The 13,160-nt window shown below is 42.5% G+C and overlaps 1 protein-coding gene across 1 annotated transcript in view; it reads left to right on the top strand.

The window, feature by feature from the left end:
• The window catches only part of vps50 (VPS50 subunit of EARP/GARPII complex), a 218,347-nt gene that overhangs the window by 122,971 nt on the left and 82,216 nt on the right, over window positions 1-13,160 (top strand). The window contains exons 19-21 of the mRNA XM_083763390.1: window positions 2,341-2,459; window positions 8,081-8,190; window positions 11,655-11,776. Of these exons, the coding sequence (XP_083619516.1) occupies window positions 2,341-2,459; window positions 8,081-8,190; window positions 11,655-11,776 (351 nt within the window). The remainder of the gene's footprint in view (window positions 1-2,340; window positions 2,460-8,080; window positions 8,191-11,654; window positions 11,777-13,160) is intronic.

Below are 13,160 nucleotides of genomic sequence, written 5' to 3'. Positions count from 1 at the left end.
CGCTGTAGTCTAGCGGTTTAATCACTCGCCTCTCAATGTTTTGGTGCTGACGACGCTGGTTCGAATCGCGCGAAAGACAAAAGTTTTTATATTAAAAAAAAATAGCCGTATGGAATGAATACATTATTTACAATACATTAGGCAGGCAGACAGGCAGTCTGTCTGTCTGTCTGTCTGTGTGTCTGTCTAAAATATAATAATTTTGGTCTGCCGCGAGCGGGAATTGAACCAGCGTCCTCAGCAAAAAAGAATAGAGAGGCGAGGGATTAGACCACTATGCTACAGCGGCCCGTTACAAAGAGGTGTTCCATTGGACTTTTAAAGTTAAGTCCAACGAGAGCAGAAAAAAAAATATATGAAGGACGCAGGCTCGCCTGGAGACCGGACCGGCGAGGCGCACGTCGCAAACGGGTAGATATAGTCGCGACGAGTCACGTTCTGCCGCGACGAGTCCAGCTCACGCCACAACGGGTAGATATAGCTGCGACGAGTCCCGTTCTGGCGCGACGGAAAATAATAGTCACCCTATTACGTCGCAAACGGGTAGATATAGCCGCGACGAGTCCGTTCTGCCGGGACGAATTGATATTTACGCCAGGACGTACTCGAATATACGTTGCGACGGAAAAATATACGTCGCGACGTACGTCGTCCGTCGTGAAGGGATTTCGCTCCACCTGTACATTTGACCCTTCTATTATATATGTACCATCAGCGCCACTGTTCCATTTTTAAAACTATTTTCAGCACTGGGATAAAAAACATTTGGTGGGTTCTAGATCTCGTTTAGCTGGGCATTTTGAAAGTATAGCTCTGAAGTTAAAAAATAAAAGGTGTGGGGCGCCCCTGGGTTAAGGTGAGGCTTCAGGCATTGACATTTTATTTTTTGAAAGGCATTTACATAGTGAAAATTATAAATGAAGAGAGACTGGAGAGGTGAGGGTGGACGGATGAGGGGAAGAAGATGACTCGATTGCAAAGCAGGCGTTGGGTTGGTGAGTCGAGTATTGGACCCGAGTGCTCAACAACAACCTGCCAAGCTACAGTGCATTGCATTTATTACTGAGCTCTTACAATTCAGGCAATAACAAAACAACCACACGGGGATCAGGACAATAACCCATTCTGACCTGAGATCAGATTCGAAAAATGTCTTCTACATCCTGACAGTTTTCTGAAAAAGCTATGTTTCTATGTCAGTCGTTCTTCGATTAAAAAAAGAAATAGCAGACCTACAGTACAAGCTCGTAGTGCGCCACTCGGTGGCGCGCTATGAACTTGTAGTTCTGCTATTTTTAAATAGCTAAAGCATAACATAATGCCAACACCGAAAAGGGGTTCCTGCCCAAAATGGGATAATGCAATATCTACTGCCAAAAAAACAACAACAACACAGTCCGAAATGAGCACATTCATGAAATGCAATACATCGGATGTGTCCGAGGTAAGCCCTCATGAATAAGGTCGCGTTCACACCTCTACTTCGGTAGACTCCATGCGAATGGATGGAGAAGATGGTAAATTGTTGCATTTATATATTATCCAAGGCGCTTTACATAGATTGTGCATTACATTCACCCATTCACACACACATTCAAACACCGATTGCGGTGGAAGCCATGCAAGGTACCAACCGGCACATCGGGGAGCAATTTGGGGTTCAGTGTCTTGCCTCAAGGACACTTCGACATGTAGACAGGAGGAGGAGCCGGGATTCGAACCGCCGACCCATGTATCATTGGACGACCTGCTCTACCTCTCGAGCCACAGTCGATGCTTTATTTGCTGCGGTTGCCTTCACACCAGTGTTTGTTTTTTGGCAGTATATTTTGATTGTAGTTTTAGTCATGGTCTCTTCAAAAGTTTTCATTAAGGTTTCAGTCAACATTTTAGTCACCTGGAATGTTTCAGTGTTAGTCTAGTTTTAGTCGACCAAATCTACAGTTGATTTAGTCGACTAAAATGCATTTTGCCGGGCCTTTACCCGCTGACCCGCCTACTGGGGGCCTACTAGCCTGGAACTCATGCACCTATGCTTTTTATGGCATAGGCAGCTCCCGGCAGAAACTATGCGCAGCTGCACGACATGAGACTAATTACTTAGAGCAACAGAGAGAGAGAGAGGAGTGTGTGTACATGTGTGCGTGTGTGTGTCAATTTAACAAAGGTGCAGACGATCAGAAATCAGCAGAGAGTGAGCAATGTTTGCGCTACTCTATGCCGAATTGAAGTGGACTCGGACCCAGACTTTTTTTTTCTCCCTGGAAATAAAAACTTCTGGGTTTCCGAGGCTAGTCAACCACTGACCCTCTCTCTCTCTCTCCCTCTCTCTCTCTCCAGTACGAGTCTGAGGAGCTGGAGAAGAGCGCGTACCAGGATTACGACAGCGACAGCGACGTCGCCGACGAACTCAAGCAGGACTACGTGGACGAGCAGACGGGCGACGCGCCGCTCAAGAGGTCGGTGCAGTCTGTACACCAAGTTTGTGTCATTTCTTTTTTTTTTTTTTTTTTTTTTTTAGCTTAATTTCACCCAAAAAACCTGAACTTTGAACCCATTTAGACCTGAGGACGATTCTACAAAATGCCTTCTTTTGTCGTCGTTCTCAAACATTTTCATGTCAAGGACCGCCAGAATTATATTGGCTGCCGACCATTTTTCAAATCAAATCAAAACGTGTCTCGTATCCCATTCTGCCCGGTGGATTGCCCGTATGACTTAAAACTGATTAAAAACGTGGATTAAAGGGGGCACGGTGGCACAGTTGGTAGTGCTGTCGCCTGACAGCTAGAAGGTCCTGGGTTCGATTCCCGCTGGGGACGCTGTGGGCACTGGCGGCGTGTTCCCTCCTCCGCGTCATCAGTGCCCATACCCGAGGCGGGGGTTGGCGATAGGGCCTTTCTGTGTGGAGTTTGCATGTTCTCCCTGTGTCCCCTAGGGTAGATACCCTCACAAAAACATGCCGTAATCCTGGTCTCTAAAACTACCTCCCCCTGGCCAGCCGGGGCGCCTGATGGAGGGGAAAGGAACTGGTCGGAATAACATGTCCCTTCCACGCGCTATGTCCCGCTGGGGAAATTCCCCTCTGTCAGGTGAAAAGAAGCAGCTTGGACTCCTCATGCATAGGAGGAGGCATGAGGTCAGTCCGCTGCCCCCCCAGGTTGGCAGAGGAAGTGTAGCGCCCAGGATTACATTAGATAATTGGCACTGGGTGAAAAGAAAAACTGGGTTACAAAATCGTGGGATAAAAAAAAGAAAAAAGAAAACGTGGATTAAACAATGAAAACATAACTCGGGCAATTCACACATTGCAGGGAAAGTGTTCTACAATTAATGAACTCGGGCAACTCGTGAATAGTAGTCAAAGTGAAAACACTAAAACTAAGAAAAACTAAACTAAAACTAAGCGTAACGAAATAAAAACTAGCAAACTAAAAATGAACTAACTGAAACTATAACTATAATGGAAAAATCGAAGAACTATTGTCACCTTGCCTGAGCCACAGCTGTCCGCAGCCTGCAGTGCAGTGCATTCAACTCCTCGGTTAATTGGCTCGTCGTGAGCCAGTAACTGCCAAGAAAGCACAGATGCACAGAGTAGACAGACAGACAGACAGGCCCAGTCATACAATGCACAGGATTAACAATCAGTGGAACTAATCACCCCAATAAGCTGCAGCCCGTGTTGTTTTTGGGGCTATTTCTATTTTAGTCTCAGTCATAGTCTTTGGAATTAAACTGATTTTGCTCGAGCCCGCTTCGAGGCACACTGAGGCAGTTTCCACGCAGTTTCCAACTGTATTTTTTACTCGTCTCGACCTAACAACTGGACGGAGAGATGGCAATCAAGGCGTTTGTCATACACACCAGGAAACATTTTCCTCATAATAATACTATTAACCCCTTGAGGATGGGAACGCTTTGTCGCTTCAGCGTTTAATCTCTTTAACCATTATTTTAAAACTTTAGCTGTTGAAAAATAGCAGATATACAAGCTCATAGTGCGGCCGCGCTACGAGCTTGTACGTAGGTCTGCTATTTATTTTGAATAAATCTGAAAATGTGGCGCAAATGAAAATATGAATTGAATGAAATGTATTATTATTTATTTTTTTGTCAGTGTGTATTATCGGACTTCAAAGCATGAACAGCATACACAGCCAAGTAGAAAATACACAAAATCAGCTTGCTTGATTAAACATTTTTTTACTTTAAAGGGTAAGACCACTTTTTTGGAGGTTTGGGTTGTTTTCTTACCTTATTATGGTCAAACTAGTCCAGTCCAGGAGTTAAAGGGTAAGACCACTTTTTTTGAGGTTTGGGTTGTGTAGTTACTTTGCCATGATGCAACTCCAAATGTGGACAAGAAATAAAAAATAACTGCTCCAGTGATTAGAAATTGATAATTCAAAATATGCTCCTCATTGACTTACATTGTAGCTAAAACAGCTCTCAAAGTCACTCTTTTAGTACGTAAACAAACACAAACAATGTTGATTCAGACAATATAGAGCATCACCAAAACTCATGTGGTTTTATTTTTTCATAAAAATGTTATCTTCCTGTTGATTTGTCCATTTTATTGAGAAGAAAACCCGGACTGGATCCGTGGATCCGGATCCAGATCTTCAAATAGTAAAATCAACAGGAATCTAAAAAAAATATGAAAAAATAAAACCACATGAGTTTTGGTGATGCTCTATCTATATTGTCTGAATCAACTTTCTTTGTGTTTGTTTACGTTAGAAGACATTTAGTCTGGTCTCAGGTCTTACTGTAACACTAGCATGTCTAAGCAGTCAATCTGACCGATTTTGAGATTTTTAAGTGGATTTTCTTTGCCTATGAAGTTCTGAGAAAGTTCCCCTTCAATGACTTTTCCTAAATATTCGATTCAAATCATCTCTGTTTTTCCCGTCCATCTTAAACGTTTTCTAAATATGTTTTCAGACATACATATTATGTCTGCTCTTTTTCGCCAAAATGACAGCCGTCACCCTTTCTCCCCCCCGCAAGCAGTGAAGTTCACACCTCCCGACGAGTTGGAAACGGGCATTGTTCAAGCTAATGGCTCATTTGCATTTCAACTGCCACCGCCTGCATTCCAACTAATTATATGTTTGGCTGGTTAACTTGGATAAAAATGACAGTGTTTGAAAAGCATTCCAACCCGATAGACCTACCGAACCGCTAGATGTTTATTGTTTTGTCAGTCAAAAGATGACAGTTCTGTCCCGTCCTCCTCTGTCTGTAAACTTTTCTGCAAGCGACCAGTGGAACTGATCTGCCTGCACGCACGCACGGCTCTTTCCTTTTTTTCTCTCTCTCCCTCTCTCGCGGAGGCAAGTAAATGTTCATGAATCCAAGTAACTGCGGGTGAGGTATGCAGAAGTGCATTTTAGATAAGGCTGTAGGGCTATTTGTGGCGGTGATGCGTCACGTGACTTGATCTATCCTATGGCATATAAACCGTGCTGCTGCTGAGATGCTCTCCGCTGGCGCTGGCACAATCAATCAAATGTATATTAATTACATCGATGCGCCCGGCCCCTTACCCATACACGTGTAGCCTATAATGTTTCCCTCTCTATATAAAAATGACAACTCTCATGTCGTGACTCGTATTTCGTCTGTTACATCCTGTTCCATCCTGACCGAGCTGACGCACCCCCAACGCCCAGTATTGTATTTGTTATTTGGTCTAAAAGGATGTTTATATAATCCGTCAATCACACAATCAAAGACCAAATAATTTTGCAGGCAGCTGGCGTTGATTACCTAAGGGTATTCAATATAGCGCTCACACGGTCCCTATAATTATAGTTTGGTGAACTGGAAAGAAAAAGAAAAAATAAGTTGAGTTGTCCCGTCGAATTGAAACGGTGCTGCCCTTGAATTAGTTGGAATGTAACATTTAGAAGACAATGGCAAGTCCTCAATGCCCCACGGCGGGTGTGAAGGGCATTAGAAGAGACGCGGGGAGAGAGTGACCAATGGAATTGCACGAAAAACACGGTCATCTTGACCTTTTCAGCCGCCAGAGTGGTAGCAGGTGAGATGAGTTCAGTCATGCTAGTGTTAATGGATTAATAATGAATTGCACGTTGCGCTTTTCAAATGTTCTATGCACTGCTGTTCGTGCCTATACTCAAAGCGCTTTACAATGGTCCATTCACTCATACATTCATAGCCACCTATACTTATACATACTTTCTGCTTGATGACTAGATTATGTTTTGTGGCCCGGTTGATGTACACTATATGGCAATCATTAGCTCCTCTGCAGCTTGTTCGTGAAAGGATAATTAGAGTGCCAGAATGAAAGAGGCTACTTGAAGCATAGTCCGCCTTGCAGTTTTGTTTTAAGTGTTGGGAGTCAGAGAGTGTTGGAAGGTGATCCATCACGGAAACAATTTGTAAAGAACTTAGGGGATAGTTATCTATGAAAGTAGGCAGTGTTGATTTCGTCGACTAAAACTATGACGAAAAATGTTCGTCGACCACCTTATTTCACCGAGCTATGATTGATACAACTATGTAAACTAAATATACTGATAATTTCGTCAACAAATAAAAACTAGACAAAAAATGTTATGGAGGGAGAGATCTAAAAGAGAAGTCATTTCATCTTTGTTTGTGCTCTGAAAATAGCAGATCTATACAAAGCTCACAACACGTCCCGCTGAAACGGGTTGAGCTTGCAGATCTGCTATTTTCAGAGTGCAACCAATTTCAGGTGACTAAAATAATCATGAATAAAACTAAATGAAAACTATTCAAGAGACTATGACTAAAACTAAATCAATTTGCTGTCAAAAACAACACTGCAGGTAAGAGCACTTAGTTTTCGTTTTTCTTTTAATGTATGTCTCTAATAAACTATGTAAGGGATAATGTCTGGCTACCTGGTCATGGTTAATCACCCTGTCTGTGAATTATCACCCTACAATGGCCAGCTAGCCAGTTGTTTGTTAATAAAAAAATAAGTAATATTACATAATTGTATTTGTATTGCACTTTTCATTCACAAGGAATCCCAGAGTGCTACATGGTTAATAACACATCAATAATTCATAGAAGGTTAAAACAGGGTTATTAAAAAGTAAACAGTTTCCCGAAATGAGAACCTTTTTAGGCCTGTTTTCAAAGATTCCAAGAGGCATCGTAACCAGATGCCCGAACCACCTAAACTGGATCCTTTCCAGGTGAAGAAGCAGCGGTTCTACTCCGAGTCTCTCTCGTGTGACTGAACTTTGCATTATTATTATTATTATTCAGATATATATATTTTTTCCAATTATTACTTATTAACTTATTACTTATTTAGTAATATTCCATCAGGAAAACCGCACTATCATAATCACGTAATTGCCTGTTACATAATTAATGTGACGCATGATGTTATATTCGGGTGTTATTGCGATATAAGGTTTCACGCTGTGTCTTGTGCATTTCTCGGTGACGTGTCTCAGTTATCGTCCGATTACATTTCCCTTCCACCGTCCCTTAATACATATTACTCTGACGTTGGCCTATGAATCGCTTAAATGCTGAATCATTATTCTTTTCACTGGGCATGTTAATTGTCAATTAGAGGTCCAGGCCACGCCAAGGTCATACCCGGAAATGAGCTGGTCGAGGTAATGAATAAAATGAATGCACTCTAATGATCAGAGTCAAGGGTTGTCTCTCTCCCCTGTTCTCGGGGGTTCAGAGTCGTCCCCCCCCCCCCCCCCCAGAGGGTCTTATACGTGGGGTGTCCCCCTGTTCCTCCGGGCTCTGCGTATAAGCTTCTGATTCCTCAATTAGCCTCCGTCTCTGTGACTTATAGACCGTCTGGGTGTCAGAGCCAGGCACGTCTCAATCGATGGGGTTTGAACCCTCTCCGTGACCATCACGGAGGGTCGGCGGATATATATCTCGGTGTAGGTATATTATAACTAGTGCTTTCTCATCACACTTCTCTCTCTCTCTCTCTCTCTCTCTCTCTGCCCCACCCTTCTCTCTCTCTCTCAACCTCTTGGCCCGTTCGCCGCCTCGCCTCGCCGAAACCTCACATCGTTCATTAACTCCTAACCAGCGCTCCCAGAGAGACCATGAGGGGCAGGAAGAAGTCCGACTACAGCCTCGGCAAGAGCAGCAACGCTCCCATCCTCACCAACACCACGCTCAACGTCATCCGGCTCGTCGGTGAGTCCTGCGCACGCGCACGCACGCACGCACGCACGCCCACCGCTCAGTGGTGGGGAAAAGTGCTGAAATGTTTCTACTTTAACCCATTTAGGCCCTGACCTCGAAATTAAAAAAAAAATCTTCTAAATTCTCCAGTTTTCTGAAATAAATATTTTCACGATTTTTCAAAAATAGCAGACCTATACAAGCTCGTATAGCACGCCACTCGGTGGCGTGCTATACGAGATGTAGATCTGCTGTTTTTCAATAGCTAAAGCATAACATAATGGTAACACCAAAAGGGGTTCCCGCCCCAAAATGGGTTAAGCAAAAGCGTCAATGTAGACATACTCCGTTATTAAGTAGAAGCCCCGTTATTGAAAATGTACAAAAGTATCCGCATCAAAATGTACTTAAATTACTAAAAGAAAAAAGGACATTCTTCAATGTGATGACATCATTTCACAGGTTCAAAATGTGCACAAAATCTTTTGAAAATAGCATGTTTCAAATGGTCAAAACCTGTCTATTGGGTCGAAGAGGTCAACGTATGTTTTCTGATCGAAATGAAAATCTCCAAAGTAACTAGTAAACTTAAAGTTTTCAAATTATTTGCAGTGGAGTAAAAGAAGATTTTGGCTCTGAGATGTAGTGGAGTAGAAGTAAAAGTATTGGAAATTCGAAATAGTCAAGTAAAGTACAAATGTCTCAGAATTGTACTTGATGCACTTAGTTCCTTTACACCACTGCCACTCACACACACACACACACACACACCCTTGAAGCACAGACCAGACCCGCAGAATATAATCACAACCTCTCGTGTAATGAGCCGTAGAAACGCCGCGTAGATAATTGTCGGGTTCATTGCAAGCCGGCCTTGTGACTCCCGGGCTTGCGCTATAATTGCCGACCTCCACAACCTGTCGTCTCGTCGACCTCCACAACCTGTCGTCCCCCTATGGTGGACGACGTCACTCGCTTGATTTGATTGTCAAGTGTTTAAAACGCTGTTAGACAAGGTTATTAACGTATTATACCTGGCCCATTGGACAGGGTGATTAACCTGGAGCGTCGGACTTGGGGCCAGCTAAATGGGCGTGCGATGTGATACAAATTATAGTGGATGATCAAATGAGGACGATAGGGTAGTAGAGTAGTCATGCATGAATTTATCGTCGAGTTTTTCGGGTGGCCTGAATGAATCAAGTCAGGTGGATCAATGTATTGTCTGTAGATAATAGTGACCATGTTTCATTTTCCTTTTTTTTTTTTTTTACATTTTTCTTACAACTGATGTTTTCTTTTTTTTTCCACAACCTCAGCTGTTTCATACTTTCACAGGATATATATATTATACACACAAACAACTTCACATACATTTACAAGTATTCACAAAAAAACCCCCAAAAAAACAAGGAAGTATATAGCGAGACAAAAACGACAGAGCGTCGACAACAATGGGAAGTGAACAATACTGAGGACAGACATGACTGGAGAGTTTTTTTTTTTTGTGGCATAAATCAGTGCTATTGAGCCTGTGTGTTTCGAAAATATTGAACCAATGGAAAGTAGTAAAAAGTGCTTTGGACAAAACCTCTTAACTCCATTGGACCCTCAAAATGTCTGCTAAAGCAACTAACTCCACCACCTCTCCCCCTCTCATGGAAGTAATTGACAATATATAAAGTCACAACACCAACTTTGATGAGGCTGTATTGCTTTGTTTTAAAAATATAAGGTTTTCTTTATATTTCCTAAAATAAATGTATATTTCTCATTTCCTGAAAAATGAACATTTTGGAGTTATGAGGTCTCCTCCCGACAGCAGAGATATGCTTGACACCACAGTGGAGAACTTTAGCCAGTGCTTCTGTGTGCACGTCAGTCAGACCACGCAGAGCTTGACGAGACAGTGAGGGAGGTAAGAATAACCGTGGCGAATTATCCCATTTTGACCTGAAATCAGATTAAAAAAATGTCTTCTAAACCCCATCTTGCTAGCTTGTTGCTAGAAAGATGTATTTTTGGCGCTGCTCTGCGGCGACATGGGCATAAGGGCTACGCTTGCATGCAGGCCCCTTGTCTAAGACAAATTTCTTCCTCTGGAGACAAATAATAAAGAACCTTGAATCCTGACAGGCTTCTGAAAAAGCCATGTTTCTATGTCAGTCGACCTTTGATTTTTCAAAAATAGCTAAAGCATAGCATAATGCTAGCACCAAAAGGGGTTCCCGCCCAAAATGGGTTATGCAGTGAAAAGAAACAAGTGGTTTAGATATATACACATAGCTCTCGACAAGCTGTAAACACACACCTTTAAAAAAGCAATTTGATATCAAATGTTCTTGTAATTCCACCCCCGTACCTACTTTTGTCATTGCACAATCATCAGACCGCCCCCAGGGTGCTCCGTGTCCTGGATTGAAATGCACGATGCACATTTAACTGTATTTGCGGCACGTACAAATATACTCCAAATACCCCCCCCCCCCCAGAAATGGGACGATATCTGCCAGCTCTCGTAGCCCACAAACCGCTGTCAGGCCAGCTATCACCCCTGTCGGGTGAAAAGAAGCAGCTTGGACTCCTCATGCATAGAAGGAAGCATGAGGTCAGTCCGCTGACCTCATGGAAAAAAAGGGCAGGGGTACAACACTTTTCTTCTTTGTAATTATTTGTTTGGCCCAAAGAATATGTGTTTATTGTCTTTGATTTGTCATCTCGGCTGTCGGCTGTTGTCCGAGGCTCGCCTTAAATGTCTTTAAATAAATACTTGTTGAAACGTGTTCTAGCAGAGGTGCTAGATAGAAAGCTCATAACTTGTGTTGTGAATAATGAGATCCAGAACAGTTGAGAATTAAACAGCGGTCACCCTTCCCTTTTCAAATGTTTTATATCATCCACAGCACTTGAATGAACAGTATCCATGTTCCTTTGTCATTTCACAAAAATAAAAGTTTGACACGTACTTTGACATGTACTAAAGAACATCCACAAAAGAAAATATACAAAAACATTAACATTTAGTAAATGTACCCTGTCAGGTGTAAAGGAGCAACTTGGACACTCAGGCATGAAGGAAGCATGAGTTCAAGTCCGTTGCTCTCACCTTGGTGTGTAGAGTCCAGGATCACATTAGATGATTGACACAGGGGTGAAAAATGGGTTACAAAATCGTGGGATAAAAATATATATATTAAAAGAAAAAAGTAAATGTACTTGTCCTTTATCTTTCAGTTTGTTATACACAAATTTTTTTTCCACAGTTATGAAATTGATATACTTTTTAAAATAAAAACTAATTCAAATTTGTACACCTCCGTGCTCTATCCTCTTTATTTGTCCTCGGTGCCCTCGTTGTTCTGACAGCGGGCGGGACTGCGATGCTCTACACTTGTAATGTCTCTCTGGAAAAAAAAAAGATAGTAAACTGTTGATTCGTTAAACTATTCATTCTTTCTTGTCGTGGTGTCACACAGGGAAGTACATGCAGATGATGAACATCCTGAAGCCCATTGCGTTCGACGTCATCCACTGTGTGTCGCAGCTCTTCGACTACTACCTGTACGCCGTCTACACGTTCTTCGGACGCAACGACATGGTACGCAGCTCCTCTAATTACACCCTATAGTTATAATTTATGTATTTATTCCTCCGTTCTCTTTCCTCACCCTGTGGTTTCTTCTGTGTTTCCGGGGCTGGGTCAGCGGTGTTGATTTTTTTGACAGCAGATTTTCGATTTTCGTTTTCGTCATAGTCTCTTGGATAGTTTTTGATCTAGTTTTAGTCACATTTTAGTCAGTGTTTTAGTGTTAGTCTAGCCTGGGCACCATTTCATTTCGGTATATGATCCGGGCGGGAGCGGATGATATCGTTACGTCATGTTGTAGTATTGTTTTGTAGTCGACAGGCAGGAACAACAGGCGTCAACTTTATTGAGGGAAAAGGAAGGTTCCTTTCCTTTTTTCTCAATAAAATCTACAGGCTACGAGAGCTTTTATTGAAACAGAGACCAGGCTTTCCTCCGAGGTGGTGGAAAGCCTGGTGAGCCGAGGTTAGTGTTAGTCTAGTTTTAGTCTTACTAAAGATTTAACAGTTTGACTGCTGAAAACGATTTACCAGACTTTTAATCAACCCCCCTTCACTGCCGAGATTGTTATATTACCTTTAGAGCATACGCTGAATTATTTGGTCTTTTAATCCGCGAAAATCGAGCGAAAAAAGCTTCCTCTGTCTGTTATGAACGATCGTACCACCCGCCATCTTGGTACACCCGGAAGACGCAGCACAGGACCCTCCTCCATGAGGCGTTGAACCCCATTCGTTTACATTGGCCTCAATTTCCCAGAAGCCCTAGCAGCCCACAGCATGTGACGATTTCCGGTTTCATCTCAAAACAGATGCATCTTCTCTCTTTCTCCGCGGCGATGACGGATTTTCTTTTTTTTGTTTACATTACGGCAGATTAAACACATAAAACAAAAGGCGCGTATGTCCGATATGGCAGCGACAATAACCTGGAGTAATCCATTCAAAGCACGGAAGACGAAATCAACTGTAGATTTAGTTGACTAAAATGTATTTTTGCGGGCCTTGATGCCGTCGTAATGACTGATTTTACAATATATTTTATATTATATATTTTATATGTTATATATTTTCAGCAAGCAACCACGTGTAAAATGACTCTCTTGTCCACTATAGTCACTTCCTATCATTTTAGTCAGTTTTTATTTGTAGACAAAGTTGTCAATATACAGTACAGTATTTAGTCTTAGTTTTAGTCATCGTAGCTTAGTTTTAATTTAGTTTCCATATTAGTTTTGGTCAGTGAAAAAAGGTAGTGGACGACAGGCGTGTGTGAGTGAAGGGCTGGGCAAAGAGACTGGATTCTATAGGCGACCCATCCAGAGACCCAGGCCGGTGTCAGCCGTTCAACCATGGATGTACTGTAGTGCAGTGGTTCTCCAAAGTGGGGTCCGGGG

The sequence above is a fragment of the Protomyctophum parallelum genome, assembly GCF_964188405.1.
Source record: "Protomyctophum parallelum genome assembly, chromosome: 1".
In the NCBI taxonomy this organism is placed as follows: domain Eukaryota; kingdom Metazoa; phylum Chordata; class Actinopteri; order Myctophiformes; family Myctophidae; genus Protomyctophum; species Protomyctophum parallelum.
Note: the sequence above shows the minus strand (reverse complement) of the source record. Positions and strands in the feature narration are given on the sequence as shown.